The 16,770-nt window shown below is 39.4% G+C and overlaps 1 protein-coding gene across 1 annotated transcript in view; it reads right to left on the reverse strand.

Moving 5' to 3' along the window:
- Positions 1 to 2,995: 2,995 nt before the first annotated feature.
- LOC115353071 (death associated protein) overlaps positions 2,996 to 16,770 on the reverse strand; it is a 56,821-nt gene continuing 43,046 nt past the window's right edge. The window contains exons 3-4 of the mRNA XM_030042034.1: positions 9,037 to 9,079; positions 2,996 to 5,858 (exon numbers count right to left, since the gene is read on the reverse strand). Of these exons, the coding sequence (XP_029897894.1) occupies positions 5,739 to 5,858; positions 9,037 to 9,079 (163 nt within the window). The 3' untranslated portion in view covers positions 2,996 to 5,738. The remainder of the gene's footprint in view (positions 5,859 to 9,036; positions 9,080 to 16,770) is intronic.

The following is a 16,770-nucleotide window of genomic DNA, read 5'->3' on the forward strand; positions in this document are numbered from 1 at the left end:
TAGTTATTTCAGCTGCTGGCAGCATGCAGAGATTAGCAGTTAACTTTTGCTTTTCATTTGAACTAAATCCGCTGTTCTGCATTTAAGAGATGCTTCTGGTTTAAGAGGGAAGCCAGGTTAGTCGCTGTGCTCTCCAGTGCACTTGCTCCGTGCATACCATACGGAGGTATGTAAGAAAGTGATGTCATTATCCTTCTCAACACGGTATCAGACACCCGTTACACCCAAGACAGCCTACCAAAAATGGCTTGTAAGATGTTATTTTACATACCATCATAACCTGCCACTTGTTTGCCAGCCAGAAAGAAGATAAAAAACATTTTGTTGAACCTGCTTTAGTTACAACAATGTGAGAATATACCAAAGGTAATACGTGTCCTTACCGTTGGCTATAGAGAGCTTGCAGCTCATTAACAGCTAAACAATTTTTATAATCCTTAAAATCACTGTGGATTACAAATGCTTTTCTTTTTCTAAAGCTGTGAGTGACCTACAGAATGCCAGCCACTCGAGTTTTCTAAAAATACCTCCAATGCAAGCTGGGCAGCACAGATTATATTACAGAGCTTCTTTCAAGGTCACTTGCAAGATCTATGTTTGCAATAGCTTTACTATCTGTGTTTCAGTTTTGTCCCTGGCAGCGTTGGGAGTGTTTTGCAAAAAATCAGCAGCAACCATGCATGCCCGTCAGCTCCAAGCAGCAATAAATTACATTTTCAGAAAAAGGCATTGTATTCTTTTTCTCACCTCCGATCAGCATCCTGAAGGGAAGGGAAACAGTCTTTGCAGCAGAACTGACTGTTCGTGGAGTGCTTTGTCAAACACAACCCATTCCACCTCTCCTCTCAGGCTTCCTATCTAAATACTAGTGCTACCATTTTATGAAAAGACTCAAAAAATAGTATACACTAGATGCAGTCTCTTCTCTGATGGGGGATGAGGAAAACCAATAAATACACGTTCTTGAAGGAGACCCAAGAACACAGCGACAAGCAAAATACAAACCTCCACCTTCCTCAGAAAAAAGTATGCATGCCAGAGGCATGATAGAGAAATTTTGAGGAAAAAAAGAATTCTTTAGGAAAGACAATCAGGTACTTAGTAATTACCTTTACTAATTTTACATAATACAATCATGCATAGCATTTACCAAAGGCTATAACTACAATGCAGATCTATTTCACCCATCTGCTGAAAAAATCTGATGACTTACCGCTGTAGACTTGACTCGGTTTCTTCTCATTGAGGCTCCTCCACTCACTATGATCTGCATTCCTCTTACTAACAGAGCAGATAATGGTAGCTGTAACCAGTTATATTCAAGTGTCTTTATCTTGTGAGGAAGATGTTTGTGTGCAAAGAAGTTCAACTAAAACAGAGTTTTGTCTTCTTAATTCTTTACATCATTGCAACATCTGACCAGCAACATCTCTTCCTGCTGCAAAAGTAACCCTTATTGTACCCTTATTGTACCCTGTACCCTTATTGACACCCTCACATTTTCTAAAATGCAATTAACATAACTTAACCCTATAACTAAAGGCATTGGCCTAAACTTAAATCTCATTTTAAACTTGATATACCCAAATCTGAAGGGGACATGAGACGTGGTTTATAAACATCCCCCCCCCCCCCCGCCATGAAGATGGCAAGTATTCAGAAAAACGTTATTCCAAAGGCACAAAAACATATGTCCAATCTATCCCCTTCACCTTTGTATGAAACAGATTGCTGTGAGTATTTTCATTTAACAGCCAGGAGCATGTGATGATCATACCACCACGGATAAAAGTACAAGACTTATGTTTCAAGACATCCAATTACAAAAAGGGTAAACCATACTGTTGAAACTAGAAGTAAAAAATTTCTAATTACTAATAACATTTGCAATACTGCTGACTGCTATCATGGAACTTGGAATTATTATGGACAACTCAATCAACAGCATGCCAGACACAGTGCACATGTATTTTCCCCAAAAAGACAACATTTTTTTGAATAATTTAGCACGTAAAGGAGGCTGATGTGAGACCTTATCGCTCTCTGCAACTACCTGAAAGGAGGTTGTAGTGAGGTGGGGTTGGTCTCTTCTATCGAGTAATAAGCAACAGGACAAGAGGAAACGGCCTCAAGTTGCACCAGGGGAGGTTTAGGTTGGATATTAGGAAAAATTTCTTCACCGAAAGGGTTATCAGGCACTGGAACAGGCTGCCCAGGGAAGTGGTTGAGTCACCATCCCTGGAGGGATTTAAAAGATGTGTAGATGTGGCGTTTAGGGACATGGTTTAGTGGTGGACTTGGCAGTGTTAGGTTCACGGTTGGACTTGATGATCTTAAGGGTCTTTTCCAACCTAAATGACTCTATGATTCTGTGAGTGCACAGTCTAAGGATGTAACATTGCAATAGTCCCAGGGCACTAAATCTATCATATCTGCACCATACCACACGTATTTGTTGTATTATTTACACACTACACATGTGCTAAATATAGGATGCCCAAAGTATCAGAAAGCTTCCAGAAATGCGGCAGTCATTTCTCCAAACTCTTTTGTGAATCACTTGTGTTATGGCATGCCCTATGTAATGTTAACTGCAGTTTGAGAAGCTTGCCACCTCTTCTGATTACAATACTTCCTTTTTCTGAAAGAAGATTAGAACCTGAAAAGCAATGGAAAATGTTAAATTTCATTTCCTTTACCGTACTGATTTATTACCAGGCTCAGATTCTATAGCTTCGCAAAGATAGAGTGAGGATCTTCAATTTCATAGTGGAAAACAGCAACTCCCTTTCTAGCTGGTAGCATCTATTTTTTATTTTAAATGAGACTGGACTATCCAAAACAGCTCATCCACTGCGTCATAAAACTTCCTAATAAATTTCACTATCTATAAAATGTTGATTAGTCATGCAGCATACTGTAATAAGATCCCATAAACCCAACAAAACCGCACCCTGCTGATTTACTTTGTGCTTACAGAAAAAAGAGGCCAATATACAACTTCATGCTTTATTGTTGCATTATTGCCACATTGACAATTACAGAAAATTTCTTTTGCAATCATTTCAAGGTAACATCTGAAGAGCTCCTGTGCTTGTATGTTATCGTAACATATTTTAAAAGCATCAATAACCATCAGTAGGCAATCCAGATCACCAGTTATGATTCTTTATTTTGGGCAAGGTAATGCTTTGGTAAGGACACCTATGTATAAACATGGATACCTCCCAACAATATACAATATGCTTTCATACAGAGACGTTTTCTAACCGTATAGGAATTCCTGCGCTCTAAAAGCCACTAAAGCTATCTTGAGAGTCATACTCCATTGTATAAAGTTACATATCCATCTAACTAATCAAAGACAAAATTCAGGTATTGTCTATATGTGCTGTATATATTGCATTAACAACCAGGAGCAGTAGTTCGTAATTCAAAAGCATCCATGTTCCTAACTTTTAGTATTAGAATGGAAACGTGGTGTTGCTTTCAGAAGCATTTCTACCAGCTACTACTAGAGACAGCGTAGAGGTACCCAGCCCCACCAAATTGTGTGCTTCTACACTGATGTATGTTTAGTTTTCCAATGTAGTCAATGGAGTCGAGAGTTGTCCAGCTCATCTTGAAAGACACTTCCATTTGGTCAAAGACGCCGTACCTAAACTCTGCCAACTGTCTTGACTACATCACCATTGACTACAGCTGGAGTCTAGACACTACTTCAGACGGAGGCACAAGACCAGGAGAGCTCAGCCCCATCCAGCTCACGCTCCAGCCAGCAGCTACCAGTACCAAGGGACTGTGATGATCTGCTTCACTGCTGACGCAGCACACTGACAGCTACTGGCTGCACCGTCAAGGAGATGCCACCGCTTTCTGTCCTGAATCTGCAAACGTTCCTGCCAACAAATTACCTCATGCAGATGTTCCACGAGGCTCAACGATGCTACCCTTATGAATGAGTTACTCATGTGTGAATCACTTGTACGCTCATGAGCGGCTACAAACAAGGCCTCAGACGTACCGACATCAGAAACAGAAAGCCTATTTTAAAAATTATGCATATTCTAATACAGAATAATTCTTATAAACAATGCTTATTCCTTAAGGCAAGTACGGTTATCTAATTAAACTGACAATAAGGACTGCATACAAAGGTTGTACATCCTTCCTTGGGTGTAGAATAAATATCTCCATGCATATCTTTTGCAAAACATCATTTCCATTTCAAGCCTATGAAGAGATGGAAATGCCAGGACCCTCTCACCCCCATGAAGTGAGTTCTTCCATTTGTGAAATGGGCCATATTTCACATGAGTTTGTTGTTTTAAATCAGCTACTCAGGAAATGATTATTTCATCTGCAGAAATTTAAAAAAATACTATTTTTAAAACTCTCCTCACTGGTTTTCTATACTATTTGATTTCAAACATAAATGAACTAGTAAAGCCCCAAGTAACCCTGAACTTTCACTGATTTGCCAGGGGAATGTTTGCAGCACTAGCTCCGGTACCCACTTTTTTGACGTTATTAGAAGTTTTATAAACCTAGAGAGTACTCAAGGCCATACCGTATTTATAGTCAGTTAAAAACAGAAGTACCCTCGGAAAATGTAGGTGGAATGTTTCAAAAATTATTTTCCTGGGTTTTACAGAGATGAGTTGCAGGAGGAAAATGGTAGAGCTAAGTGACTTTGAACTGTGCAATCAAAAGATTTAATTATGTGGCCAAAACTAATCCAATTGCTCTATTTGAAAAGTTACTTTTTTATTCACTCATATCACTACTGTCCTTATTCACAGTAAGGCCACTAGGAAAAAATATGGTGTGCAACAGAGGTTGGGTCATAAAGTTAAACACATTTATTAATGGTATTTCTTAGTTTCAAACAGTGATCTCAAACTGTAAGTTAAAAAAGAAAACAGATTTTTCGCCAGTTTATTTTAAGTTCAATTCTGGAGGGTCCTGAGCTCCTTCAGCTTGTTATTGGAATTGAGAGATCATCACCTCATAAAAATACAGCCCACAGTGAGACCCATGAGATCACAAACCAGCTGCCTAAAGCAGCAGTGTTCTTGTAACCCCGATTTCTTTCCCCTCTCCATACCCACAGATCTCCAAATGGAAGAACATCAACAAGACTGTGTGAGTGCAAAAGGGTGTAAAGAAGATTTAGTTGGATCTCTGCCCACTTGAGAATGTTTTTGGGCCCTTTTATGATCTCACTAGTTGAAATCAGAGGGCACGGTCACTGGGGTGTAACACTGTAGCATACTGAAGGCTGCAAGGGTTCTACATAATCAGGACAACCACTGACTTCTGCCTCAACACACACAACAAACTCCCTCCAGATAGTAAAGGTACCAGTACAAAAGGGCTAGTCTTCCTTACCGGCTTAGCATAAAAACTACATTAACTATCTGCTATTGCGATGCCACAACTTAAAGTACAAGTTTTAAGCTCATTAATCATATCATTCATACTAAAGTTTTATCTTGGCAATAAGAAAATCTTATAAAAACCCACTCCTGATCAGCAAATACTTAATAGAGAATTTTCCATCTGGGGTAACAACTGAACAATGTCTTCGTTCTTATTAACCTTTGAGAATTGAAGGAACAGCATATTATTTTAGAGGTCAACTTTACTGATTCGACAGTGTGAATCCTAAAGGGTTTTCACCTTCTCTTGAAAACTTATTCACTGATGGCAGTTTGGCTGAGATTTTGATGGAGAGCTCACTTGCGAGGCTGGTGGATGTGCTGTTTGACGTGTTGCGGGTGAGGAAGCTTTTCCACGGAAGGATGTGGTTTCTGATGAGCCACCTGAGCTGCAGCTGGAGGGAAGTCCTTATCACCCTGTTCAAAGAACACACCAGGAAAAATTTAAGAGATCTTAAAAGTGTACTTTCCCATCCAAGTGGATGTAAGTTTTTAGAAATGTGAAAAGCAGATGGAAAACAGTGTTGCACGTTACTCTGGTACGCATCCTATCTCGCCATTCTTTTAGCCAACTTCAAAATTTCTCATACACAAGTTTCACTTCTTCCAAATTACACGCACCATCCGAGAACACAGTATCTTAAAGGGATCCAAGGGGAAAAAAAAACCCCAAACATTCCTATCTTCAGTGCTTAAAAGCTCCTCGTGCTAAGCCACTTTCACTGGCTCTGTATGGTCAGATCTCCTTGACCTGTTTGGTTTTCACAAAGCAACCAGAAAGAGGAGACTATTTTACAAATAAGGTAAGGCAGTGTGAAAAACTACCTGCACAAAAAACTCTACTGTAGGAATGCCAGTTCTGTAGGAAGAAAGGCAGGATCTAAAACTACTTTGGACTGAAATCTTAAGGGTGGCTGGCTTTTAAGTTTAACATGCTCTTTTAACCAGGTCTGCTAGTGTTAGTTCTCACGTGCTGCTGTTGGGCAGGCTCAGTTCAGGTGTAACCCTTAGGCCACCAATTTACAACTGTCGTTTCTAGGGTCAGTCCCATGAGGTTTTCAAAAAGCAATGGGGAACAACTACTGCCAGTGCTCAGTGACAGAGGGGAGAACAGCACCACAACTTCCCTCTTTAGAAACTGGGACAAACATATCATAAGCCAGAAACTCCCTGCATTCCATCGGCTCATGGGGCGACAACCTTACACAGAGGTATTTTGTACAAAGCTGACGTCTCAGATGGCCTGTTCCACACCTGACCCCATTTCGATCTACTCCAAATTCTTCCTTTTCTGTTCTAACTTTTTTTTTTTTAATCTTGATCACTAGGTTAACTTTTTATGTTTTTTCACTTTTTCCTCTATTCCAAGTTGCTTCCAATTTTCAAAGATCTCCTCTTCTCAGACTTGACATTTCCTACTTTCTTTGGCCCTGATGCTGCTGTTTGTGTTTTCCATACTTCTCTGACCCTCACATCTCGTTGTCCCAATCGGGTGACGTGAATGCAGCTCTTCTATGACTTGTGAGTACTGTAATGGTTGAGCAGATGACAGAGTCAGTCTGTAAACGTTAGCAGGAAATGCCGATCTTTGAATCGACGTATCGTAGAATAATTCAGGTTGGAAAGGACCTCAGGATGTCTCTAGCCCAACCTCCTGCTCAAAGCAGAGCTAGCTGTGAGATCAGACCAACTTACTCAAGGTTTATTATCCAGTCTGGTCTTGAAAACCTCTAAGGACAGAGACTGAATAGCCCCTCCAGGCAACCTGCTCCACTGCCTGAATGTCCTCACAGTGAAAAAGTTTATTTTTTTATGTCTAGTTAGGCCCTTCCATTTCAATTTGTGTTTGTTTCTTGTCTGCCTGCCATGCACCACTCCAAACAGCCTGGCTCCATCTTCTTGATAACTTCCTTGTAGATGTGGGAAGGCTGCTGTTAGGTCCTCCCAAAACCATCTCTCCTCCATGGTAAACAAGACCTGTTCCCTCAGCCCCTCCTCCAGCTCCCTGAGCATCTTAGTGGCCCTCCAGTGAACTCGCTCTGGTTTATCGACACCTTTCATACACCGAGGTGTCCAAAACTGGACGAACTATTCCTTATGTGGTCTAAAGCCTGCTGAGCAGAGGGGGAGAATCCCTTCCTTCGATCTACCAGCTACTTCCCAGTTAATGTTGGCTTTCTTGCTGTCTTCCATGCAGCTGGCTCGTGTCCAACTGCTGCCTGCCATTCTTCCAGCCCGTCCAGGTCCCTCCAAGCAGCAGCCCTGCCCTCAAATTTATTACCTGTTCCTCTCAGTTTGGTGCCACCCACACACCTGATGAGGAGCCTTCTGTCTGATAAAGACATTAAACAGGATAGGTCACAGTATATAAAGCTCTGCCTGACACTGATGAGAACTATTAAATACCAGGAATCTTGAAAATATAATTGAAAAATTATTCTGGGTTCAGAAAGGCATTGCTAGGTGTTGTTTATTACGTAGAGAAGAAATTTTGATACATGTTTGGGAGCTATAAAGTCTCAGAAAATCATAGAACGATTTTGCTCTTCACAGGTTAATAAACAAACCTGTAGCTGACAGCTTACTGAAGATAAGTATAGTACCCTATCAAGTAATTGATTAGCTAAAGAAGAGCTGAGTTACAAAATTAAGACAATAGTTTATATCCATTTTGAATCTTTTGCACGCCTACTGAACTGGGGGCCTGTGTTTTTTATGTCTGAGATTTCCTAAGTCACTCATAAAAAAAATATCACTACTCTACAACTGTTAAAGTGCTATCAACATTACTAAACATTAACGCAGTAATTCGTCAGAAGTAATCAGGCATCTAAATGCCTAAATAGGTATCCACCCCGGTGCAGACGGAGGTCCAGGAAATACAGCAGTGCCTGTCTACTACCCTTACGGGCTAGGGAAAATGGCATCAGCTCGCTCTTCCCACCTACGTGACCTGACACAACCACAGCATCTTAGAGTAAACCACATTACACACCCCAATGATCTAAGGCCATCAAGGTAAAGGTACCCATCATGTAAAGCCACGATAAAAACCCTGTCACAACGCAGAAGGTATGAATTACTGATCATACGATTAATGGCTAGTTAATGCTAATGATTTAGGTTATGGATTTGCAGGTCCTGCCTGCTGTTAAAATCCAGGAAGTAACACCTTGAATCCCAAGTACCTCAAGGCACATACAGCAGCTGAAACACGTATCTTCAAACATGTCTCCTTACAGGCAGGAGTGTCGCTCCTCCTCACAGATCAAGCTATAGCAGCAGACTTAACATGCAACCGCTTTCAAAGGAAATGAATGCTGTAATATCTAGCTTAGATATGAAAAGAAGATCCAATAAACTTAAAGTGCTAAAATTCAAAGTAAAACGATGGAAGTAATTTCAATAAATAATTTCAATTTCACACAAAACCAAAAAGAATGCTCAAAGGGACTTAACACAAATATACAAAACACAAAGCCTCTTCTCATAAAAGAGGAAGGGGAATGAAAAAGATTAATTTTGCTCTGATCAGTGATAATTCTGAAAAGCCATAATTTTTCTATGATTGAAAGAAATTTAATGATAATCTTACCCTAGCAATGACACCAGAGATGAACACCGTTGGTTTAGGTGGGCTGAAAAAAATAAGAGGGATTATTTGTACAAATTATTTAGAAGGTAAAAATGAAAAAATACATCACACATACAATGCAAAAAAAAGTGGCATTTCTGGCAATTAATGAATATTTCAAATAGACAAGACAAATTTCCTCTTCAAATGACTATTGCCTTACTAGTACTTACTGCAGCCAAAAACAGACCTGTAGGTTTTGGCTGCTATTACTTCACATTAATTGTGACAGCAGTAAAAGGCTAGTCCAACAACACTCTGTTCCTTACTTAAGGCTGAGAGTCTTTGTTTGTTTGCATTGGTTTCTTAATCCTCAAATTTTATATATAAGCTGCCAGCAGTACTTTAGGCTTAGTATATTTGTATTGCAACAATGAAAACTGTAGTTGGACTAAACTTACTGCTGTGATGGAGAATAAAATAAAATTCAAGTTTATATCTGTCAATCAAATGGATTAAGATTCTGAGCCTCAGAAAAAACAACACCCAGTACTTTAAATCATAGATTTTCAAGCAGATACTTATCCACTCTATTACATAGGAGAATCATGTCTGCAATAAAACAAATGTTAAAAAACATAAAGCAAAGCCTGCCTTGCTTTTTCACTTGCAGCCCTCCCTCCATGCCAACAGGAACAGAGTCTCCACAGGTAGAATTTGACTCTGAAGCTTGGTCAGCACGAGCAACCAGTTTCCCTGGGCCACCCATCTACTGAGCTGACCACCTCTACACGGAGACCAAAGCGCAGCCACGGCTAACAGCTCATCCCTGGTGGTGGGCATTGCCACAGTGTCTAAATTATGAATAGTCAGCCACTTCAGTGGTCTCCTGGGCAAGGAAAACCACAAATCTGCACAGAGTCTGCAGAAGGATGGAGACCAGGAGCTGCAGAAAATCTCCACAACAGAGATAATACTTCTGTGAGAAAACCATGTAATCTGGGGCATTGCAAAGGGAAGGAGAGCGCGGAGGTGAAGTTGTGCCTCCCTCTGAGCGTGTCCATAACCAAGGACTGGGAGCAGCTGGGTCATCACCTTGGACCACAAGAAGGGTCCCTACCCTGTGAGATTATGGCTGATGAGGTTGGAACAACACAAAGCAAACACAAATCAAGTAATTTATTAGAGGAATGATACTGATTATTATGATGCATTTTACAACTACACAGCTTGTAAAGATTTATTAATATGATTATATGAAGTTAAGGTAACAAGCATCACAGTATTACAACTTGATATAATGGTCTAATAAATATTGCCTAAGCCCTGTTTAAGTCACGGTATTGCTACAGAGTCTCTGAACACCCTAGTTATTTAACAAGCCTTATCATCCCTTCTAGAAATTTTTAAAAAGTCAGAAAGAGAAAGACAGGATTAGAAAAAAGGGAGAAAGGAAGGAAGTTCTGCTCTAAAATACCTCCATTTAAGAGTACCAGTGATATTTCCTGCAGTAAGAAAGAATATTTTGATAACTATATTAGACTTCTTCAATCTAATTTTCTGTTAGTATAAACTAGTAGCAAGCAAAGATCAATAGCAAAACACTTTCATTTTATCCTAATTGTACTAAGCCAATTAGTATGTTACAACCTCCACGAGATTTCCTGGATGCCGAGTAACAAAGAAGTAAGTCTGACACAACACAGATGTACTGCAGTGGCTCAAGGTACCATTCATAAACTAACACCATGACATTATAAAGGAAATAAACAGTAAATGGAAAAAAAATGTGTGGCAAGTTACTCTTCAACTATACATGGAATCTGGCTTTAGTCACACTCAGAGAAACAATTATTTGTTTGACATTGTATTATTAACAATATTGGAGAGTGAGAAATTCAAATCAGATGGATTTTTTTCCTTATATTCTTACCATGACCTTTCAGTGTTCACTATTCTTGGATGATGCATGAAATTCAGATCAACATTTCCCAAAAAGAGCATGTATTTACCGAACATGCTATGGCTTGTCTGCCCACCCCTACGCTGTATTATCTGCTGTGTGTTTCATACTTCTTGCTTTAAAAACAAGTGAAATGCTCCATCGTTTTGGCCAAAAATGACAACCGGAAGGAATCTCTTGCATAACGGTTGTTTCAAACACAGCTTTTTCTGCTGCAAATTGCAAAATCTTCTCAGAAACCCTGGTCTCTTGTTTGAAATGTCATGCTATTAATATTCAAAGGACCCAAACTTGCAAGTGCTAAGTTCCCCAGGTACACAATAGAGCTGGACAGAGTTAGAATATTTGGTACATTTCTGTACTTATTTTTACTTAGTTGTATGTTCTTTTGTCTAAGGAATTAGGCTGAAGATCCTATAAAGATCATTTTCATATTCAGTTGAGCTAAAATCCAGCCTGAGGTTTATGTTTCAGGTAGTACCGCAGAAGCAGCTAGCATATCTTTATAAAGAAGACACAAATCAGCAATACCACCTTCCTGGTAAAAACTATATCCTTCAGATATAAAGCATTTACCTTGAACTCTGTCATGAAATAACATATTTACCCTTGTTTATATGCAATCGTTCTGTGACTGTCTTCTTTAGCTGCACTGTCTTAGAAACAGGACACGAATTAGGACTATCCCACGGGTACGTGGTAGGCACCAAAACACCTCACACTAACTGGCCTAGGGTTCACGTGGAACATTGGAGGATAGCACAGGGCAATTCACTGACACATACGGAGCAACCTAATGGGAAATCAGAGTTGCAAGAATATATCTACACCCAGATGCAGCTGGAACAGATTTGTCCTTGACTTCCACCCTTCTTTGTCATTTCCGTGGATTTTTGACCGGACTCTTCTCACTTTACTCTAGATTTCCAACTTTTAAAACGGAAGAACTGATGGGAATGCTGACCTGGCTTCCAGCTCAAGCACCTCTACCTTCCAGACACAAAGATCTTTTACAGAAATCCTGGCATTCATTTCTGGCTGACCAGAGTTCCCACACTCAGCTGTGGGCACACACTGTAATGAGGCTTCACCTCTCTACTTAACTGATTACAAAGGCAAAATGCTTCACTCCTACGGAAGACACACCAGCCTATTAGGAAGCTCATTTTCATGCATTAATTATTCCCCAGCAGGGAAAAAGACAGAAAAAGCTGGCCAGAAATGCGAATGATTGAGTGTGTCTATATTTATGTTCTATGTTAAAGCCACTGGCTTTCCCCCCATTTTTACCAGATTACATTGTCCCAGAAAATATCTTTAAAAATTTAATATTATCAGTTATCTTTGATGATCTATAGAACCAGAATCAGGCCAGAGCATATATAATCACACATCTATACTAATGAAGAATTCAACAGATCAGAGAAAGGCCTGGATAATCAGTCACTGATTCACGCTTTAATTTCATTCTTAATGAGAGATGTCTTTCTACAGATGAATTTCTTCACAATAAATTCAGTCTCTACTGCCAGACTCCCAAACCATTGGCTTTTGTGGACCCAGATTAGCTGCCAGGACCATAACTCCGTAATTGCGCTCTGGGACATCTACTGGGACTGCAGTGTTGCAACATCACTCATTATCTTTCCCAAGAACCTACCGAAAATAGAAACAAAAATGGGAGAATATGCGCAGGCTATCATCACTACATTTGTAAAACACTTTCAAGTGCTTTAAATTCTATTGGTGTTTCACGCAAAGCACAACCTACATTTCCAGTATTTTGTAAGCTGTGATGGTTGCTTTGAGGATATACTTAATCTGATAGAAATCAGCTTGACAGATGTTGTTTTGAAGATGCAGCATTCCTTTGTCTAGCCGTTGGTAAACAAGAAAGCAAAAAAATTACTTTCTGACAAAAACTGATTTGTTTATACATGTATGTGCTTTACCGCTACTTAATGCACACATTTATTTAAAGTTAAATGATAGCCACAGCCAATATTGTGTAAGGAATACAATGGCATGCTTGCCAAGACTGCCTAGTGTGTGTGTCAGTACTTCCACAGCAAATCCTTATTTTATTATAACATATGGAGAAAAAGAACACATCTGTTAAGGTCTGAGTGTTCAAAGAACTTACCCTGATTTCACACGTGCAATGCTGCTAAGAACTGCACCTGTTTAACATCAGAGTCTCTACTGGATTCATTTATCCCAATTGTAATCAAATAAAATAAAGATTTCTATTATTTCCTAATACTTAGCTTAAATAAGATCTTTATCTGACATTGCAAGTAAATCACAAAGAAGATGGAATACTTGAAAAGATTGTTAACTAGATGAAATGAGGCATTAATAATACTAAAATCTTATGCCTTCACCTTAGAGGGATTGGTTGAACTGAAGTCTGACAGACATACTGTAAAGACCAACACAGTGACACTGGAATTACTGTGAAATTTCCTACAGGCCACAGAACATACATATGGCAGATGAGTATTTATCCAACCACATTTAAAACAGAGAAACTGAATAAATTAGTTTTCTAAGTTAACACGGAATTTTATAGCTATTAACTATCTATATATGCAGTCTACGTGCACACACACGTGCAGAGGCTATGCATGTATACATATATAGATTACACAGATTCACAGCTGTTTAAGAGCGGTCCCAAATGCAGGAAAGAGTGCAGCACGTTCCTGCAGGCGTGCGGGGGATGAACGCCTGCAGCCACTCTCCTGTTTGCAGCATCTGAATTGCCTACCGCACCATTACCTGGTGGGATGGATCTGAATCCGATGCCGATGTCCAATGGCAGGTTGAATGGCAGATCCAATCTGGAGGAAGGACTATGAGCATCACTCACCGTGCGATCCAAAACAAAAGCTTACGTTTAGAGTTGACAAACCAGGAAATAGAACGACGCATATGCATCATTCCTTTCCACGTGAACTATAAAAGCTCCTGAAAAGGGAAATGGGTCTTCCTGCAGCCAGCCAGTATAGAAGGCTAGTGCTCCATGTTCACTGGTGGTCAGAAAAATCAAAACAACACGCTAAGACAAATAAAGAATGAGAAAAAGCAATGGTAAAAATAGTACCTCACTGTATACCTCATTTAAAATACTGTATTCAGTCCAGGAACACCATAAGTAAAGAATTAGAGCAGAAACAAAGGTAGAAAAAATAGCCGAGAGAGCATGAAGAACCTTCTGTATGAGGCAAGAGCTAAGAACTATTTGCATGCAGTATACAAAAGAGGGGAGAATACTGTTCCCATTTACTTTCTCTATAGTGTAAGTAGAAAGTGACACTTGAAGAAAGCAGAAGACATACATTTAAAACTAATAATAGCAGATACCTATAAAATACCAGAGAATTAAATGCAGAACCTCCTGAAAATAAGGCAACATCAAGATCAAGACTTTAGTGAGATTCAGAACCAGAATTAGACATTTATATGACACAAACCCATTCACATCAGTTAGGATAGAAATGTGTAAAAGTTATATGAATGCTGATGTTCCAGGGCTCCAGTTATCCTTGAACTGATCAGGACCACAAAGAAATCTCTTCTGTGCAGAGGTTAAACTTTGATATGTCATTACCCTTTCTGCCTTCAATTAGATATCATACGGGATTATTTTCCCGATACATCTGATTCATTCAAAATTCATCTACATACTATAAATCAGGGTATGAGCACAGTCTCAAGATTCCCATTATGCCAACATTTAAAACGGGTTAGCCTACTTTAGAAAGGAAAGAACTGCACAGATGCAAGGCTTTTGTTAGGCTAGAAGATTTTTTTGTCAAAATAGGTAAAAAAAGTTAACATTATGGGAATGATTCATATTTGTCTTTTCCTACTCGTGGGAATTAACGATGTATCTTAGTGCTGGTGATCACCTCTTGCTGTTTAAGTGGGTCTGGCAAACAGACACATGAAATATATAAATAACAGCATGACGTGTTTTTCAAAGACTTAGGAACCACAAATCATGTCATAATTTTTAACTACCAAAGGGTAACAGTGGAGTTTGTAATTCAGTGTTTCCTTCCTTTAATCGAATAATGCAGTGGCGTGTACTGCAACTCTTAGTTGGCCTCTAGCTGTGGAAAGCAAAGGAGAAATATCCACAACAGGCTGTGAACCAAAGAGGTGCCTACACAGAACGTGGAGCTGCGCCCAACTCCCCGAACCACCAGGCAAAGGCAGCGTGCAGACAGCACGCCCCACGCCCCTCCAGCACCCCGAAACAGCAGGGACTTGAAAAATGAGCAGAACCTTCTACTGAGCAGCTTTCCCTTTATTTCCTTGCTCATTTCCAATAAACATATCATTTAGTCTCATTAACAAGTTGCTTAGGCAAGCAAAATGAAAAATATATATGAAATAGTATGATCTGCAGTTACCCATTGATCCCCAACCTGTTCCCTAATTAGAGCAAGTTTTGCTATTTTCTGCCTTGTCCTGGAATGATATTCACTCCATGAACAGAAAGTTCTCCAAATATTCTGAGCAGAATTTCATCTTCAGTCAACAAAACATCAGACTTTAATCCTACCCTTATCTTTCTGGAATTAAAAGCATTTTGGCCAGTTGTTCAAACCATCCAGCTTAATCTTCAAGGTTGCTTGGGAATTCATGTTTTCTGGTTATGAAACATGAAAGCTAGCTAGTCTTGGTTTCAGTCTAATGCCTCCTTAAAGATGTCCAGATACTTCTTTATAGGGGTGCTTATCTGCATTTACATAGTTGCCTTTGATTTTGGCATTGTCTGTGAAAATACATTCCAAGATGATTAGAAACACACCGAGATGATTAAAACCACATTTCTCAGCAACAGAGTAAATAAAACTAACAAGCACACCGCTCATCAGCTTGCCTGAAATACTTTCCCATTGGTTATAGTACTTCTGGTTATTAATTTTCTGGACAGAAAAGTAATAATTAGTCTGACTGACTACCAGAGGGAAATAGTCTAGCCGATTGCATGGGGACATACAGTATCTGACATTCTATGATAATTTATCCTGTTGAGGTCATTTATTTATCTGCCATAGCTTTCCAACCTTTAAGATCACCCACAGGATGGCACTGTTGAACCTGTATCGTGTACAGTAAGTAGGGAACAACCTCAAAGAAATCCAGGTGCTGCAGCAAATACTAAAACAAGTAAAAAGCAATACTTCCCCTTGATGCCAAATCTTGACAAAATGCAGTATGTATATACACACACGCACACAAATTCATACACAAACCTACAGACATTACTTTTGGAAAACAATTTTTATGTCACCATGTATTAGTCTGTGCCCCGATATACCCATGAGATAGCTTCCACTCTGCTAAATTGTTTCTCTTCCTATGAAGGCAAAATTAATGCAAGTTTGAAGGAAGAACTCAATGCCCTATCAGGAAATTTTAATGACTATTTGTTTTGCTATTCACATACAAGCAAATTGGGCGTCCTGATCTTTTAATGAGGTGGTAAATCACTGGCCATTATATTTAATAGCAACTGATTGACATTCATTGTTCTTACACTCACTGTCAAGGTATTGCAGCATATGGCCTGATTAATCTCACCGGCCTCTCATTCATCTTTGTTTTTAGTACATGTGTTAGCCATAAAAGAAAATTATTTAAGAAAGATATCCACCATCTCTTATCTATATTGTTGTACATGACACTGCTATCGGAGAATAAATTTCTCTTTCATGCCTTCTTCTGATCACAAAATGAAGATTTATGTATTTCACCTTTTCTGTAGACTCAGAGGA

This window comes from Aquila chrysaetos, chromosome 18 (genome assembly GCF_900496995.4).
Source record: "Aquila chrysaetos chrysaetos chromosome 18, bAquChr1.4, whole genome shotgun sequence".
In the NCBI taxonomy this organism is placed as follows: Eukaryota; Metazoa; Chordata; class Aves; order Accipitriformes; family Accipitridae; genus Aquila; species Aquila chrysaetos.